Source organism: Pipistrellus hanaki (assembly GCF_964339955.1).
Source record: "Pipistrellus hanaki genome assembly, chromosome: 1".
In the NCBI taxonomy this organism is placed as follows: Eukaryota; Metazoa; Chordata; class Mammalia; order Chiroptera; family Vespertilionidae; genus Pipistrellus; species Pipistrellus hanaki.
The window spans coordinates 171793061-171812993 of record NC_140503.1 but is presented as its reverse complement, the minus strand read 5'-3'; the positions used below and the strand labels follow the sequence as shown (position 1 = coordinate 171812993).

At 33.9% G+C, this 19933-nt stretch overlaps 1 protein-coding gene across 1 annotated transcript in view; it reads right to left on the bottom strand.

The window, feature by feature from the left end:
- The window catches only part of LOC311621292 (transmembrane protease serine 11C-like), a gene marked incomplete at both ends in the record, with an annotated part of 33311 nt that extends 13704 nt beyond the window's left edge, over positions 1-19607 (bottom strand). The window contains 5 exons of the mRNA XM_084881216.1: positions 2493-2656; positions 6471-6538; positions 10787-10905; positions 15175-15293; positions 19552-19607. Of these exons, the coding sequence (XP_084737342.1) occupies positions 2493-2656; positions 6471-6538; positions 10787-10905; positions 15175-15293; positions 19552-19607 (526 nt within the window). The remainder of the gene's footprint in view (positions 1-2492; positions 2657-6470; positions 6539-10786; positions 10906-15174; positions 15294-19551) is intronic.
- Between the last annotated feature and the right edge of the window lie 326 nt (positions 19608-19933).

Here is a 19933-nt window from a genome sequence, read left to right as displayed (position 1 = left end):
GGAATTACTTGGATTTTTCCTTCCAGAGCTCCCTGAAGAGAGCCATCAGGTAGTCATCTTGGTAGTTGTGCATTTGGTACATCTGGTTTAGTGTTACTTTTTCTTCTTAGCTTTTGGCTTGAGAGTTAATGATAGTCAAGAGCATCATGCTGTGAGGTCAACTTGTTTGGTGAGCTATCACTTGAATTATTTAACTTGTCATTTTCTTCCTTTATTTATTTTTGGATTAAAGTTTGAATTACATAAACAAACACGTGTATGTTTTGGTTTGATTCTTAAGCTACAAAATAACAAGATCATGTAAAACAGTCACATTATAAAATAAAAATATGCTAATTTTAATTATTGACATTATCATCTCTGTCTTAAAGAAATGTGATATGTTTTAAGCATATGTGAATATAAATTGGGAGTTTGGAAATGCATGAAAAGTTTTCCCGTTGGCATCAATGATATTAGGTTGAGAAATTCTCTTTTTGAGAGATTTTTCAGGAAACACTTCTTTCATGGGCAGGTTTATGCTAAAAATAGTTTATGCTAACTATTTTTCTAGTTAGCATAAACCTAGAAAAATAATTGATAGTATTCTTTTGGATTTATGATTTGAAAATCTCCTGAACTAGTGAGTTTAGGATGAATGGAGAAAACATTGCTCTCTCACTGATTGTTAGTAACTTGGAACATAGTAGTTTTGTCATTTATTTTTCAATTGCAATTTTGATATTATGGAATTCATTATTTCACCAACAGCTATTAACTGCTATATGCAAGCTGCTGTGCCAGTCTCTGAAAATATAATGGTGAGCAAAAATAGACATGGCCTCTCTCTCAAGGAGATTATAATCTGATGGGAGAGATAGTCTATAATCAAATGATCACTTGTGAATATATAATTAAAATCTGAGAAAATGCTCTGAAGGAAAATAATGGGCTTCTCTGAGAGCTCTTTCAGAGGAATATAACTCTTACTGGAATTGTTGGCCAAACGTGGTGACGAAGGTGGTAGAGGCCAGTGGACTGAAAACATAGGGCTTTAGACATGTTGACAAAAACCTTCTGATGAGAGGGGAGAAAGGAGGGAGATGGAGTTTCTAAGCAACAGGTAGAGACTAAGACAATACTAAAGTGCAGTCCATACTTAAGTATATTACACTTAACAGTCACTGCTTTTTGTACAACTGTAGCATGGCATTGTAATATGTAAAACTACTGAGAAAAATCATAAATCCATAAAGTCTGTTTTCCTGGTATCCTAGGTAATGGTCTTACAGTTTGGAAAAATACTGGGAATATAATGTTGTTTCTTAACTTGTGAGTTCATGATTTTAGCAAATGAGTTTCCCAAAATATATCTTTGTTGTCAACCTCTTTATAAATTGGAGAGCTATTTTATTTATCTGTATTCTTTTGAGGTCACGACACATAGGATAAGCTTGTATGATAAGAAAGGTTATAAAAGAAAGTACCGCCGAAACCTCTTTGGCTCAGTGGATTGAGCGTTGGCCTGCGGACTGAAAGGTCCCGGGTTCGATTCCGGTCAAGGGCATGTACCTTGGTTGTGGGCACATCCCCAGTGAGGGGTGTGCAAAAGGCAGCTGGTCAATGTTTCTCTCGTCGACGTTTCTAACTCTCTATCCCTCTCAATTCCTCTCTGTGTAAAATCAATAAAATATATTTAAAAAAAAAAGGAAGTATCAAATAATTGGTGGAGAGTCATATTTCAGATACATGGTGGCTTCATATCCAGGAGAAGCATGTTCAGGTTTTGCATTTTAAGCCTTTTGATGTTTCATGTAAGTGAACCCTTGGTCTAGATTCTTCCCTTCCCCCCCACCCCCCTTCACAAGCATTAAGTCCTTCCTTTAGGGGTAGGGATAAATTTCTGTTCTTGGTCAAATTTGTTGTACCAGAGAACTGATAGCCTAGCTTAGCTGTGCCAAATGTTAGCTATACTTTTACTAAGACCAGAGAATGGTGGGACATTTGTCCCTACCTTTTAAAAGCTGCCTTTTACAATAGTGTTAGGTGACTGAGAATAAGAATAAGATTGTGCAGAAGAGTGAGAGACAAAGTCCATTACAGGCCTATAAAGAAGTTTGATGTTAAAGAAATTCAAACTCAATTCTGGAATTTAGGAGTCTGTGACATCCAAAAGAATGGAGGAAGAAATCATGACCCACAGAATAAGTCATAATAGTTTGAGTTAAAATTAAAGGCTGCCTTTTGTTGCAAAGAAATGTTACTTGGGAACCTGATTACTTTGAAAAAACAAAACAAAACTAGAATCAAATAAGCTTTAATTCCAATAATGAAAGATGATATTATATCAATAAATTGATTAAAATGAACCACGAATAAAACAGTGATTAAAGGTAATTATCATTGTATATAAAATGATATTTAAAGAGAGAAGTGTTTTCACTTGTATAACATAATACCATATTCAAATTAAAAGGTGAAATTCATTCTGTATCATACAGAAAAATGCTTACCTGAAAATCTCAATGAAGAAGAATCTATATGTAAACATCCAGTTTCACCATTTAACTTCTGATATAAAATGGTTTCGATCCTATCCCGAAATTTCGCTGCCTTATTTTTACAGCAGAATATAAACTTCAGCAGAGAATGTATTACCACTTTTCCTTTGGCTCTGCTGCAGAACAGAAGCAGACAAATAAATTCAGCTTTTTACTGAGCCTTTATCATTTTCAGCAGAGTCATCGCACACTTTGTTAAGCAGAGCTCCTAGCAGCTATTTCAGTTTCTCCCAAGGGCATGGAAGTGGCACTGTCCGGACATGGTGAGCAGTAAAGACAATGTGATTTAGACTCAGGGGAACTGAATTTGTGTTCTAGATTTACCATTTTCCACCTTAATGATTATAGCAAGCTGTTGGCATTCACTGTACTTACATTTCCTCATATCGATAAGAGGGATGAAATATTATTTACTGGGTTATTGTAAACACCATATAAGATAATGTATATGAAGGTATTTTGAAAATTTTATTGTGTAAAAAGTAGGGGGAGGGGGGCGGTCCCTCAGCCAGGCCTGTGCCCTCTAGTAGTCTGGGAGCCCTTGAAGAATGACCAACTGACAGCTTAGGCCCAGTTCCCATGAGGAGCTGGCCTAAGCTGTTAGACATCCTTAGTGTTGCGGCATTGCTACCAGTTGTTTCACCGTTCAATTGATTTGCATATTAGCTTTTTAGTATATAGGATTACTTATTAATATAAATGCACCTATGTATTGTAAATCCAGTATGGACTCTGTATAAAGGACCAATAGCTAGTAACAAAGTGAAAAGTGAATGTAACAGGTAAGATGAGAGAATCATTAATTATCTTTTTTTTTTTTTTCTTTTTTAAGTGAGAGAATCATTAATTTTCCAGGATGGGCCAATCCTCACCTGTTGGAAATCATGACCGAGCAAAAAATTTAGACTAGATTTATTAAATTTGTAATTCTGACTTAAAAATGCAAATACATAAAATAAAGTAAAAATAAACCAGAAATTTAAAAAGGAGTAACTATTAGTGACTCAAGAGAATGTGTCTTACACTCTGTTCTCTGTTTCTGTGTCTCCTCACCTCTCTAGGTATTTCTCTGAATATGTACATTTGAAAATCTATAATCATCCCAAAGGTTTATGAGAATCAAGAAAGATCCTGGCCTTAGCCGGTTTAGCTCAAAAGGTAGAGAGCTGGCCTGAGGACTGAGGGATCCCAACTTTGATTCTGGTCAAGGGCATATGCCCAGGTTGTTGACTTGATCCCCAGTAGGGGGCATGCAGGAGGCAGCTGATCAATGATCAATGATTCTTGCTCATCATTGATGTCTCTATCTCTTTTTCCCTCTCCCTTCCTCTCTGAAATCAATAAAAATATATTTTAAAAAGATATCCTGAAAACATCCACTTACAAACCTTCATAACACTCATGAACAAAAACAGAAACCATGTCCAGTGTCCATGATTAAAATGGTTATAAAACTTATTATTTTAACATTTTTTCTAAGATAATTCTAAATTAAAGGATTAGCTTATTTTTATATCACTCCTTATTTAGGTTTTAAAGTATGTATACATATGCTTTTACTTTGAGTGCTATATGTGAATTATTTTTATTTCCTTTATATGGTATTAAGCATTAGTTATTACTTGCCAATTTATTAAGTATTCTTTTATGCAGGTGCAATGCTAGTTTTTTTCTAGTCTGTTTTATAGAGACAAACCCTTTATTTCTTGTGCAATAGACAAGGACATATTGTATTACTTTATTTTAAAGATTTTTGTCATTCATAGATGTCACTTTGACTCTTCATTCTGTGTCAAATAACAATTTAAAATTAACCTAAATTTAGACATATGGATTATTAATCTGACATAATTAGGGTAAAATGATCCTCTTTTCTGATGAAAAATGAAATAAAATTTATTTTAATTATACCTTTTCTTGATTCATAAAATACTCTTTAATTTTATATGACAAATGCTTATTTTCTTTTACATTCCTGAACTTTCTAGTCATTTACTCATTCATTCATTTAACAGACATTTATTAATTTAGTTCAGGCAATATATCACACATAGTTCTAGGTACCAGAGCTATATCAGCTCATATAAGACCATAAGATCCCTGCTCTCATGCTAGTAAGAGAGACAGATAAACAAACTAAAAAACAAAAAAAAGAAATAAATAATCTTTACGGTAAATTCTATGAAGAAAATAGAGCAATGACTTGAAGGGTCGATGTGGGAACATTGTATAAAGCCTCTTTGAAGTAAGAGCCTCGTAACAAGGAGTGAGTCATGCTAAGGTCTGAAGGAGGAATGTTCCAGAAAGAAGGAACATCAACTGTAAAACCTTGACCAAAATAGCCTTAACATTCCCTTCAGTTTTATTAAATGTCTGACTTCTTTTTGACTCTAGGCCCCCAGTAACCCTGTTTTTAGATCACTTACTCTAGAAAACTTGTAAATGTAAATTCTTTCTCTGCTCTTTGAGTATAAGTAAATTTTTCAAAAGGCTCTTGCAGTTTAACCCAGAAATGTATTTCTCAAGGACCTAAAAGCCATCTCAGGTTGCTTAGGTCTAGTAACCATCAAAGATGGTAGCCTCTCTATCTCTCAGTTTCAGTGGGAAGGTGAACACATAACCTTGGTGAGCACCTATTCCAAGTTGTAAAACCACCTCCTGTCACGAAGACATGAGTTCAGTTTTCTTTGGACAAAGCCAATGATGCAATTCTGCATGTTTATTGGAAGAATAATAGCAGGTCAGTAGTGTGAATATAAAGTTATGGGTGAAGTAAAAAGTTATGAGATGAGGTCAGAGAGAGGCAGGGCCAGGTCAGGTAGGGTCATGTGGACTATATTAGGAGTTTGGAAATCATAGGAAATGATCAGATGATATTAAGTAGGGGATTATAGGCTCTTCCAATTCATTTTGACTGCAGTGTGTGGAATGGATTATAGTGGAGCAAGAGTGAAAGCTAAGATTAGAGAAGTTGATGCAATAATCTAGATATACTTGCTTGGGTTCAACCTACAGCTCTAGCATTTATTAAATACGTGACCTTGGCAAGTTACTGACCCTTCCTTTACTTCAGTTACCTCATCGTAGAATGGAAAACTGATACATAAAACCATACAGGGTTATTATCAGCTTAATATATAAAAAAGTTCTCATGGGGTGTGGGAGGGTACTGGTTAATTATGCTAGTTTTAAGGAGAGGTAGATTCCAAAGCATATCAACGTTTCTATTTTGGTTTGTAGTTATTTTTTTGCTATCTCTTGCAGGTTATCTGTTCCTTCCCAACGTTTGGATAAAATATCTTCACTGCTAGAAAACTTCTGCATACTTGGATTTTTAGAGAGGCAGGAGGGTAAGGTAAAAGAATGAAGCTTGTTGGGTATAAATACATGTGCATATATCATGGCAAACTGTGCAGCCTCAGTTTTGGTGTACTATTACCATGTGGGAATGTGGGCTGTGTTGTTATTTTGATTTTTCAAAGTTCTAAAAATTCTTTTTTTATGCGAAATTTTCTAACTTTTATATTTAGGATTCACCCCATTAACTACTAGTTTGCCATTCCTCGGTAAGACATTCTGTACATGGCTCTCTTATCTTACCCATTCTCTCCTTAGCTTGAAATCGTCTCCTGATATTAAATTTACTTTTCTTATTTTGTGCCTTAGAGTTAAAAAAAACCACACCCATTTAATATTTACTTCATATACACAATAATCTGGAATTCTTGATTCTGGTTTAATAATTTCTCAACAGACCTTGAATATTTTTTATTTTCCACATTTGAAGATGCTAGTTGTTTTGAAGCCCCAAATTCACATTTGTTTCAACCCTTTAATTGCATACCATGCAAAGATATTCTGTTGAGTATGAGATAAGAAAGAGAAGGACAGAAATTTTTTTCTTGGTGCCTCTCAGGCTATTTTATATACCTTACTTGGACAACATGGGATTTGACATACTGTCTTCTCAGTTTTGATCCATGAAATGTTTCATTTATCTGTTAAAAAGTAAAATCCATAATGATTATTTTTTATTTTAAGTTTTTATAGTGGAGAACTTCAAATATACATGAAAGCAGATAGAGTAGTATGAAAAACCCATGTACCCATCATTCAGCTTTATCAGTTATTAATAAACTAGAGGCCTGGTGCACAGGATTCATGCATTGATGGGAGGTGTGGCCTGCAGGGATTGCCCACTGTGGGAGTGCAGCTCATCCCAGTCTCCAAGTGGCACTCCCACTTTGGGAGTGCACTGACCACCAGGGGCAGCTCCTGCATTGAGCTTCTGCCTCCTGGTGGTTAGTGTGCATCATAGTGACTGGTCTACTGGTCATTCCACCATTTGGTCACTGGGCTTTTATTATATAGGATGGTCAAACTAGTTTCATTTTACTATTACCTACATCTCAGGAATTAACTATTTCTTTAATATTATCAAATACATATTTTTAAAATTTCCCCAGATCATGACTCATTTAGGAATAAGATTCAATGTGCTAAATATACATCTTTTTTAAAATTATCTTCATATTGGCTCAGTTCATTCACAAATGTCTTTAAATAAAAAAAATTATGTGGCACAGTTGGATAAAAATATTTGTTCCTAACAATAGCATGATACACCAGAATATTCATTTTGGAGAGGTGAATTCAAAAGACCAATTAATAGATTTTATCTTCCATATTTAGATGTTCAGTCTTTTATTGAGTATCAATGTCATAAAACTTGACAGAAATGTCCCTAGAAGGAGATGTTTCTTTTTTTTTACAATGGCAGTCTTTGTTCATTACTGTATTGCAAACTATTTTTGCCTACTGTTTGAATAACATGCTACTGATGGGTTCAAAGTGGGATATATAGAATTCTCTCAGAGAAATTGTAAGAATCATTTTCTCAGGTGCTACTGATCTGAACCTGATGGATGATTTCCACTGTAGGATCTTTACAGAGCACCAGACAACAAATTGCACTGCCCATGACTTTTACTTTTGCAAAGAATGGCCTTCAAAACTGACTCAATATTGGAATCCAGGGATTTAATTTGCATTTTCCTCTTGCTCCAAAACAATTGGAATGTGTTCATGTATTCAATAAATATATGTTGAAATAAAACTATGAACTAATGGGATAGATCCATTGTTTCTTAGATAACAAACAGACCAAGGAATAAATATGTAAATATGATAATCTGAGATAGTATCAGGTGATAAAAATATAAAGTAAAGTAAATAATGTAGTCTTTGGAATGAGTAAGTCAGGCCTCTGAAGTGGTGACATTTGAGTGAAACTTGAAAGATGAAAAGTTGCCAACAAGGGGAGAAGAGTATTCTAGATGGAGGGAAGTGCAGCTTCCAGGGGGAAATGAGATTGGTATAACTGAGGGATAGAAGCAAAGTTGTGACTCAAGTAAAGTGAGCAAGGGAGAGAATATATAAATTAAGGTTGTCTGCATAGGTAGGGACAAGATTATAGAGAACTTTGTTGGCCATGATAAGGGGTTTGGATGTAATTCCTAAAATATAGTGAATGGAAGAATTTTGACAAGATGATAGCTAAATTATGTCATATTTCTCTTTTATTCCCAGTTCAATATACCAGCCTTTCCTGGTATTGAGTGGGTTTGGGCTTAATGGAAGTCCTGGGAGTAGGGAGGTGATGAGGAACCTTCTTTTCCGTGGGCCAGGAATAACCTAGAGAATAACCTGAGAACCCTGCATAAAAATAGAATCACAACAGGCCTTGGGAAGAGATTGGCTAACTGAGATATATGGAAGCCCAGGGATTAAGCTGACACTGGACCATGTGAGTGGGTTTTCATAGACCCACTGTCTCCAAGAAGAAACTGCATAGCTGAAGATTCCTTGCTCCTGAGACTGAGAGAGACTAAGCTAGTATGGTGGGCAGAAAATGGGGAGCTGGAAGACTTTCTTCTGGGGCTTTGGTATGGAGAATGCCTGCTGCTCAACCTCCAGCTTATAAGATTTAAAAAATATCTCATTTCCCAACTTGTAGGACCACCTCTAATAACAAAACAGTGGCCCCAATAAGCCAACAGGAAAAATGGTAATGCAAATAAAGGAGCCTAGCAAGCAGAGAAAGGAAATAAAACAGATTATATGCTCATCAAAATAAAATAATGGGTGCAAAACTCCCACTTAGAATATGATTCCAGAAGTGGCTATAAATAATAGGAGTATGAAAAGAGAAAAAAAGAGGGATAGATGACATATAATCTATCTATCTATATCTATCTATCTATCTATCTATCTATCTATCTATCTATCTATCTATCTATCTATCCATCTGCCTAAGTGACCAGCACAACTGAAACAACTGAACAGATGACCAAACAAGCTGCATGGGGTAACTAGGCCAGCAGAGGGGTTAGTGAGGGACTACCACTTGACTGAGCAGAAGGCTGCATGGGGTGACTAGGCCTGCAGGGGAGTTAGTGAGGGATGACCAAAATACTGAACAGCAGGCTGTGTGGGGCAACCAGGCCGGCAGCGGGGGCAGTTAGGGGCAACCAGGCTGGCAGAAGAGGGCTGTTAGGGGCAATCAGGCAGGCAGGCAGGTGAGTGGTTAGGAGCCAGCAATCCAAGATTGTGTGAGGGATGGACATCCCCTGAGGGGTCCTGGATTGGAGAGGGTGTAGACTGGGCTGAGGGGACCCTCCCCCTCCAGTGCAGAAATTTTGTGCACCGGGCCTCTAGTGAACATATAATTTCAATGCTTAAAGTGGAGGCAACATACTTTAAGAAACATCCTAATAATAGTTTTGAACTTGAAGTACTGTTTCAGCAAAACCTAGTTATTAAGAAGAGAAAAGGAGGGCAGAAGAGGGAGAAAAAATAAAAGTGATAAAAAATCTTATCAGGAGTGGGGAATGGAAAGGGGAGGAGAAGACAGAAGTGAAAGTGCGTTAAAGCCCCCTTTTCTTGGGCTGAGGGTTAAGTAAGGAAAATAATCATTTGATGGACTAACAATTTTTAAAATAATAGTGGAAAAATATTTATGTAATTTCTAGTTCCAGGAAGGATAAGTTAACTATTAACTAAGTATAGAAGTATTGACATTTTCAGGAGAAAAAAAATGGAATAAAAAGCAATTCAAATCAGCAATAATAAAAAAATTAAAAATATTTACTCAAAGCAAACTAGAGAAATAAAAAGTTATTGCCTTAACCCCGATATCGGCAAACTGTGGATCCCGAGCCACATGCAGCTCTCTGGCCCCTTGAGTATGGCTCTTCCACAAAATACCACGGCCTGGGTGAGTCTATTTTGAAGAAGTGGCATTAGAAGAAGTTTAAGTTGAAAAAATTTGGCTTTCAAAAGAAATTTCTATTGTATTCTTGATATTTGGCTTTGTTGATTAATGAGTTTGCCAACCCCTGCCTTAGCCGGTTTGTTTCAGTGGATAGAGTGTCAGCTTGTGGACTGAATGGTCTCTGGTTTGATTTCTGTCAAGGGCACATGCCTGGGGTGGAGCCTGATCCCTAGTAGGGCGTATGCAGGAGGCAGCTGATTCATTATTCTCTCTCATCATTGATGTTTCTCTGTTTCTCTCTCTCTCTGAAATCAATAAAATATATATTAAAAAATAAAAACAGTTATTACTTGTTATAATGAATGAGAATAGATAACATGTCATGAAAGAATCTATTAAGTTGCATTAAAAAATACACACCTAGTTATCTATTATTTAGAAGCATCATACTTTAAGAAATGAAATACTGTTCAAGATAAAGTTATAGAAAAGAAATACTATAAATTAATTTGTAGCCCAATACAGAATCCAAAAATAGATCCTGGAATATATGGGGATTGACGATTTTACAAGAATGGCATTTTAAATCATTGGGATAGACTGGATTATGATTATTTAATAAGTAGTGCAAACTCAACTAGCTATCTATACCTAAAATAAAATAAAATTGCCCCCCTACCTCATACTAAAACTATTTCCATGTAGATTAAATCTGAAAAGTAGGGAAAAAGAATCTCTATGAAACAAAATACACTTCTTTTATGGGTTGTGGAAAACTTTTGAATCAAGACAGAAACTTACTTTCTGAAAAAAACCTGACTGTCCCAATCTAGAACTAAAATAGTGGTAAGAAACAGCGTGAATTTATGAATTTTTAAATTCCAAGTTGGAAGGTGATTACAAGGATTCTGGTATATCTAGGAGCAAAGAATTTACTATAAAAAGACAATGCACAGAAAAACATTTAACTTACCAAAGACACAATCTTTTTATTTATGTCTATATATTCTTGTGAATATGGTTTTTCAAACTTTCTGTCATAGTCAATGTTATTGACTTTAAAGCTGATGTGATAATAGAAAAATGTTTTTCCTGAGGAGAAAAAAAGAAAAAATAGTCTGACTTTGATCATTGTGTAGCTACATTTATTTTTAAAATTATTTTATTTTATTTTTTCCATCATCATTTGACCTCTCTATGCCCTCTTCCACCCTCCCTCCCCCATCACCATACTGTTGCCCATGTCCATGAGTTCTCTCTTTCTTTTTATTCTCAATCCCTCCTCTCCACCCCCTCCTAACTCCCTCCCTATCCAGAGCTGTCTGGCTACTCCCTATCTATGAGTCTGTCTCTATTTTGCTTGGTAGTTTGTTCATCAAATTCCACATGAGTGAAATCATATGGTATTTGTCTTTATATGATTGGCTGTTTTACTTAGCACAGTTTATTGTATAAACTGCTTTTGTTCTTATGAAATATCATATGAAATATAATATTATGATAACATTTCAGGTAACTTGACATTTAAATAATTGATTCCTAGTGACTGTTGAAATAACTTGGACAGAGGAATGTTGATTAAATTATAATTTCACTCAAGAATGTTATCAGAATTTTTAATGTAAAATTTCATTATGCCAACTTTCAAGTTTGAGCAATCTGAAGATAGATGTATAACTATGAAATGAAAATATATTAAAGTGTAGGTAATTTTTAGTTTTTGTGATCATCACAGATTACATTTTGGAAAATCAGTGGTGTCAGGTTTAATCATTTGTGAAGTACCTAAGAAATGAAAATGAATAAAGAGGAAAGTAATATGAGGCATGACTTGTAAGTTACTGCAAATTAAGTAAAAAGAACAAATAAATCAAACTTACAACTTTCAGAAAAGTAAAGCAAAGCATAAAGCTGACAGACTGACAGCTCTACTATTTTATTTATTTGTGTGTTTTTTTTTTAGAAAGTTTATTATAAAACAATTTATTGCACCTGGCAGGCATGGCTCAGTGGTTAAGCATCAACCTATGAACTAGTTTCATTTCCTGATCAAGGCATATATGCCCAGGTTGCTGGCTTGACCCTCAACAATGTGGGGCGTGCAGGAGACAGCCAATCAATGATTCTCTCTCATCGTTGATGTTTCTATCTCTCTCTCTTCCTCTCCCTTCCTCTCTGAAATCAATAAAAATATATTAAAAAATAAAATAAAACAATTTATTGCAAAACTATAATTATTTTCTTTTTATTAAATTTACTGGGTGACATTGATTAATAAGATTATATAGGTTTCAAGTGTACATTTCTATGATATATAATATTCATATTGCATTATTACCCACTACCCAAAGTCAAAGAATCTTCCTTCACCATCACTATATATTTGACCCTTTTATCCTCTACTATACATCCCCCTTTCCTCTGGTAACCACCATACTGTTGTCTGTGTCTATGAGGTTTTGTTTGTTTTTCATACTTGTTCATTTGTTACTTTCAACTAAATATCCTACATATGAGTAAAATTATATGATTTTTAACTTTTTCTGACTTGTTTTTCTTGACATGATATTCTCAAGGTCTATACAATTTGTTGCAAATGGCAGTATTTCATCTTATGGCTGAATAGTATCCCATTGTGTATAGAGTGTGGGCTAAAGCAGGTTTACAGTAATGAGTACGTAAAACATAGGTGTATTACTATTTATTAATCATTGTATTATTTTCCATACATACAACTGAAAACCTACTTTTACCCCATCCAGTTTGTACCACATTTTTATCCAGTCATCTATTGAAGGGCACTGGTTATTTCCATGTCTTGGCTACCTTGGATAATGCTGCAATAAACATAGGGATGCATATGTTCTGGCGAATAAATTTTTTCCAAATTTTCCAAATAAATTTTTTCCAAAGAGAGGTTACTGGGTTATATGGTAACTCTATTCTTAATCTTTTAAGGAACCTCCACACTGTTTTCTATAGTGGCTGAACCAATTTACATTCCCACCAGCTGTGAATGAGGGTTTCTTTTTCTCCACAACCGCTCCAATCTTTGTTACTATTTGTTTTGTTGATAACAGTCTTTCTAATAAGTGTGAGGTGGTACCTCATTGTAGCTTTGATTTGAACATATTTTCATATATCTGTTGGCTGTTTGTATGTCTTCTTGGTAAAGGTACCTGTTCATATCTCTGCCCAATTTTTAGTTGGATTGTTTGTTTAGTGTTGAGTTTTATGAGTTCTTTATGTATTTTGGATATTAAGCCCTTGTCAGAACTGTTGTTTGCAAATATCATCTCCCATTTAATTGGATGCCTTTTTGTTTTGTTGTTGGGGTTCTTTTTCTGTGCCGAAGCTTTTTAGTTTAATATAGTCTCATTAATTTATTTTTATCTTTACTTCCCTTGTCTTTGGGGTCAAATTCATAAAATGTTCTCTACAACCAAGATTCATAAGTTTAGTGACTATATTTTCTTCTATATAATTTATTGTTTCTGATATTATATTTAGGTATTTGATTCATTTTGAATTATTTTTGCAAATGGGGACAAACAGCTGTCTAGTTTCATTCTTTTGCATGTGGTTTTCCAAGCACCATTTATAGAAGACTCTTTCTTTCTCTATTTTATATTTTAGGCTTATTTGTCAAAAATTAGTTGCCCATATACATGTGGATTTATTTCTGGGCTCTCAGTTCTGTTCCATTGTGCTGTGTGTCTGTGAATATCATGCTGTTTTGATTATCATTGCTTTGTGTTATAATTTGAAGCCAGGGAATGTGATACATCTGCCTTAATTCTTTTTTCGCAGGATTTTTTGTATTTGGACTATACTATTTTAGTACATCAAATATGATAGAAATGCAAACTTTTTTGTAACTATGCTCAGGTCCCATTGTGCCCCACTACTTAATAGACTAGGTGATGGGAGAGAGAAGAGAGAAGAGAGAAGAGAGAAGAGAGGAGAGAGAGAGAGAGAGAGAGAGAGAGAGAGAGAGAGAGAGAGAGAGAGAGAGAGAGAGAGAGAGAGAAAGAAAGGAGAAAGAAGAAAAAGTGAAGAAGCAAAAACATGTTGTTACACTGAGAAGATCTTTTATGTCAGTGAAGCTAATTAGACAGAGGCTTTGTTCTTCTTAAGTAAATGGTTAGAAAGGACAAAAACAATAAACCTAGGCTGGGTTAGCTATACTTAGACAAAATACACTTTAAGCTAAAAAACAGTAACAAAAGAAAAAGATAGATAAACTCTGAGAAAGATTCTCCCTTCCAATACTGAATCATCAACATATAGAAAATCTGAACAGACAAATAATGAGTACGGAGATTGAAACAGTAATTAAAAACCTCCCAATACAGAAAAGCCTGGGACCACATGGTTTCACAGGTGAATTCTACCAAAATATAAAGAAGATTTAAAATCAATCTTTCTCAAAATTGGCTAAAAAGAGAAAAGGAGGGGATACTTCTATACTTATTTTATGAGGCTAGCATTACCCTAATACCAAAGCTGAATAAGAACATAAGAAAATTACAAATATCTCTGATGAGTATAAGTGCAAAAATCCTCAGCAAAATATTAGCTAGCTGAATTGAACAATGTATTAAAAGGATTATACACATTGATCAAGTGGGATTTATCCCTAGGATGCAAGAATGGTTCAGTATATACCAATCAATAAATGTGATAATTTCTTGTGGGAATGTAGGAATTTTTTTTTTTTTTATAATGCAGTCCTCATTCTTGAAAAGGTTAGGAAAGAGTGGATGAAAGAAAGTAATAAGCACAGACACAGAGGAGTTGGCACAAATAAATATTTTAAAGAAATATAAAATCTGAGGATCTCATACTTTTTTCCAATTTTATAAAAAATATATAGAAAATTTTGTACTGTTTCTTTTTTTCATCCCTCATAAATGGAAAATACTTTTTTAAAAGAGAATTTTATGAGAATAAATCATTGTATGTAGAGAATATTTACAGGTTTTGGAATAAGAAATCTAGCTTACAAATCTAGGTTATAGGCTTTTATATTTATTTAACTCATTGATTATCTCTTCAAAAATTATTAGTTCAACAATGAATTAATTAATTGATTAATTTATTTATTAATGTGCTCCAAGCACCTAAATCTTCAGCAGGTATTAAAAAAAAGATCATACCACAGCTCTGGATTCAGAATGTCCTAAGCTAAAGGTCGATTCGGAACAAAGATTGCAGTAAATGTTATTAACCATAAGAAATTATCTATGTCAAACAGTCTTGTGTGATGCCTTTCTTTCTCCTATTCTCAAAGTTCCTAACTTTCCAATAATGGGAAATTAAATTCATGTGGCTGGAAAGCCAGATATCATGAGTACTTACCACAAGTGGCGAAATGAACAATGAGTCCGAGGATGACTACAGCAATCACGATTATTATGATACCCAGGACAATCTTTCCACACCTTGTGAGTTTCACTTTTGTGCTTGAATCTGTTCTTCTGAGCAAAAAGAATAGGAAAGCAAGTGTTAATACGAGTAAGATATAAAAGTATCAGAAATAACTATGAATTTGCTGTTAAGTATAAAAGTATATTATTTTAAAATAACTATGGATTCAATAGACTTGAAACCAGGGTGGGAAAGGAAGAGGAACTTAAAAGAGGCTGAAGTTTGGCAATATTTTGAGTATAGTGTTGATAGGAATTTGTGTAATTTTTTCAAGGAATTGGTCCATTTTGTCTAAGTTATCAAATATATGTATATAGAGTTGGTAGTATTCCATATAAATATATTTGATATTTTAAAGAGAGGAAGGGAGAGGGATAGAAAGTTAGAAACATCGATGAGAGAGAAACATCGATCAGCTGCCTCCTGCACACCACCTACTGGGGATGTGCCCGCAACCAAGGTGCATGCCTTTGACCAAGATCAAACGTGGAACTCTTCAGTCTGCAGGCCGACACTCTATCCACTGAGCCAAACCTGTTAGGGTGGTAGTTTTCCCTTTTTATCCTTTTGATGTCTATGGGTATCTACAGAAGGACTCTGCTCAATTTCTGATATTGGTAATTTTTTATCTATTTAGTTTGTTAGTTTTCCTAAAGAGTTGCCAATTTCATTGATTTCTTCCTGAGAACATTGCTGTGTTTTATTGTGTTTTTTTTTTTCTCTAGTGTTTCTCTGTTTTCATTTCATTAATTTCTAGTCTTCATTATTTCTTTTCTTCTGCTTGCTTGGGTTTATTTTTCTCTTCTTTTTCTAGGTTTTTGCAGTGGGAACTTAGATTATTTATTTGACACTTTTCCTCTTTTCTAATGCATCTTTTTTAATGCTGTCCTTTCCATCTCAGCACTGTTTTAGATGTGTCTCAAGAAATTTAATGTTTTATTTTCATTTTTATGTGGTTTAATGTATTGTTAGTATTTGCATTAGTATTCCTCTTTGACCTATAGATTATTTAGAAATGTGTTTATTAGTAGGTTCCAAGTGTTTTGAGGTATTCCTGTTAACATTTTAAAATTTGACTTCTAGTTTGATTCTATTGCAAGTGAAAAATGTACTATATATGATTTGAATTATTTTAAATTTGCTGAGGTTTTTTTTTTTTTTTTTTTTTTTTGGCACTGCATATGACCTAGCATGGCTATGTTCCATGGATCCTTAAAAATGAATGTGTTCTGCTGTTGTTGGGGGAGGCTTTCTATACATATTGATTAGATATTGTGTTTGATGGTGTTATCGAGGTATTCTATATCTGTTGTTTTTCTCTGTAGTTGTTTAACACTTATTGAAGAGGTCATTAAAGTCTACAAATGTAATTTTGAATTTTTAAATCTTTTTCAATTCTTTTGATTTTTATTTCTAAAGTTGCTATAGCTTCTTGATGAATTGACTTTTTGATCATTATACAATCTCCCTCTTTATCTGGTAATTTTCTTTGCACTGAAGTCTAGTTCTTTTTCTGATATTAATATAGTCAATCCTGCTTTTCTTTGAATAATGCTGCATGACTGGACTTTTCCCATTGTTTCTTAATATTTTAGGGCTCAAGTCAGCCCTGTTTTTTTTTTTTTTTTAAATTTACTGACTTTTGGAGAGGGAGAAACAGATTTATATATTGTTATGTTAATGTATATATAGAAACATAATCAACATACATTATAATGATAGTACTAAATATTGATCAATTTGAAACACCTATATTAATTTTATTTTTGTTTGCAAACAATTTAATATATTTTAGGAAATTTATTTTTCAGTTAGTTAACCAATATTCCTCAAATAGGTGTTATTTCATGAACAGATAATATTAACTAGATTCCAATTCAGGTGAAATTTCCAACTCCAAATCTTTTTAGAAATTTCACTTTACTTTAGAAAACTTTGACAATTTAAATATATTTTGTTTAAATTGTGTTTGTACGTGCTCTGTACATAAATAAATATCAATAGTTCTATAGAAATACAATGCCCATGAACTTTTTGGATCTATAATAAAATAAAATTTTAAATAACCTAAAATACATTTCACTCTGTAAAAATTTAGAGGAAATCACTTTTCCCCAAGTTGATCAACTCACTTACTGAATGTAAAATAGCGTTTCAAATATTAAAATATGTACACAGATAATAATTTAATTATATATATATATATATATATATATTTATAATAAAATAAGAATAACAATGAAAAAAGAATTTGTTTACTAATTTCAAATCTCCCTCCAAAGTATAGTTCCTAGAATGGGATATGCATAGCTTCTTGGAAGTGGAAGGAACTTTGCAGATCACAATTCTGTTTTCCTAATTTTAAAGAAGAGTAATTGTTTAGAGTAAAAACAGTAAATATTTTCTGTTTAAGCCATTTAAAATCTAGGGAAGATATGATAGGGATTTTAAGTGGGGATAGTTATTATTATTAGTATGTTTAAGTTTTGGGTGAGAGTTCCTGATCTTCAGAAGGAAAATTAAATCATATCGGCCACTCTATCTTGCAACTCTCACTTAGCTTACAGACTAAATCAAAGATCACCACAGAAACTTACATCTTAATTCATAAATATAAAATTATGATAATAAGTAAAAATTAATTTTAAGGCAGGTGAACTAAGTATTTCTGTCATTGTCACCTGAGTTTTCTAAAATATAGATATTCTTCTTATTTGCAAAGGGTTTATGAGTCTGCAGTTTTCGTGTGTGTGTGTGTGTGTGTGTGTGTGTGTGTATTTGCAATTCAAAAGAAAAATTCAACTTTGTCACCATTTAGATTATTTTCTTTAAAATGTTCTCTACACACAATGTCAGATATAAATCCTACTTTTCTTAAAGTGTTATGATGTGGAATGTTGGTGAAGAAATATTATTCAACTGAAATTGGGTCTTGGGATGGAGTTAATTTGAAGAATAGAAAAACTTGTTTTAATTTCAGCTACTAGTTTTAATTTTCCACAGTGTTATATTTTTTTCGCCAAATATATCTGAAGTCATCATATATAATAATGACAAGAGTATATCAAAGATATAAGGATTTCAGAAACAGTGGTGAGTTGTACTTAAAATTATTAATTCCTTCAAAGGATGAAATGAGGGTCTGATTTCTGATATATTGTTTATGGAGCATAACAAGTGAGCATGAAGGGCATAAAACATATTACTTGAAAACCAATATTAAATATTTTTTCTGGCTCTTTTGTTAATTAAATAAAAGAATTAACTAAAATTGATGGAAAAGATAATACCTGCTTAAGCTAAATATTAATGTATAAAATGACTGATTATTAAACCTGTTTACTGGGAAATTACATTCTGCTCAATATTATATTCTTTACCTAGAGGCTAGTTGTTGGCAAGATATAAAAATCAGAAAAGTCGTCTAAAGATTTTATTAAAAATATGGGTTAGGCTCAAAGGGTTTATCAAGGCATGCATTTTGCTGGAATCTAGGAAAGACTAATGAGTATGTGAATATTTATATTTGCAATATTGATTACATTAAGAATCATCACAAAAATTATTTGTACTTCTTTATGTGCTATGTAACCATCAACACATTTCTTTGACCCTCAGGCCAATAACTATCTGGGCATATGGCCCTGTTAATGGGAAGGAATAAAATCCTCTCTTCTTTCCAACTACAATGTTAAATCATACCGCTAACACTATATATCAGTGAAGCATTGCAATGTTTCAGTAATTAAAAACTAAGACCTAAACCTTGTCTTCCACTTCCTATGGGTAAAATAGCATATTATGAACACAGATATTGCCTCTATAGCAACATACAGGATTAGAAATAGAAAGATGTAACTATCCTGTATTCTTTACATTTTCTAAGTGAAATTATCTTTTTAAAAGTAAAATCCCCCAATTTTACTTAAACAATTCCGTGTGTGTGTGTGTGTATATATATACACACACACACACACACACACACACACACACACACACACATACACATACACACATATACACACACATATATACTTTTCAGGAATGGCTTACTCGTGATGGCAAGACTTTTCACAATCATTCACAAGCAGACTGATTTGAATGACTGCAGTTTTCCAACCTTATCCATTCTTGTTTTTCCTTTGTGATTTACGTTGCTCTTATTTCCATAAAAAGTCGAGAGAGGAACCTTGTTTTTAAAGATCTTCAAAATGCCAAGGAAGCTCCTTCAATTGGGTCCCTTCAGAAAGAAGGCCCAGGAGCAAAGGCAGGCCAGCCTGCGCCCACCGCCGCCCCAGGTAAGCTCACCTTCTCCGCAGGGGCAGCCATGCTTGCGTCCTCTGCCGAGGCTGCTCCTTTGCCATCTTCTCCCCGAGTGCTGCGCAGCACAGTCATTCTCCATCTATTTAGCTTACGAGATCCTGTGATTTTTATGTGTTTTACGATAGTGGTATAATGATTATACTTAGCAGTCACACAACTTTTCATCTTCAAAGTGCTTTCTGAACATTTGCTAATTAATTTTACATTAGTAAAACATGAGCTGTATAGGTGCTGCCCCATAAATAATAACCACATGGCCCAAGTGAAGGCAAAATGTAAAACTCAGTTGCTGTGAGTGACCAAACAGTAAGGGTCCCCTGGGGTTTGAAAAAGAGCCTTTGCTCACCCAGTTTTTGCCTTTTGTGAA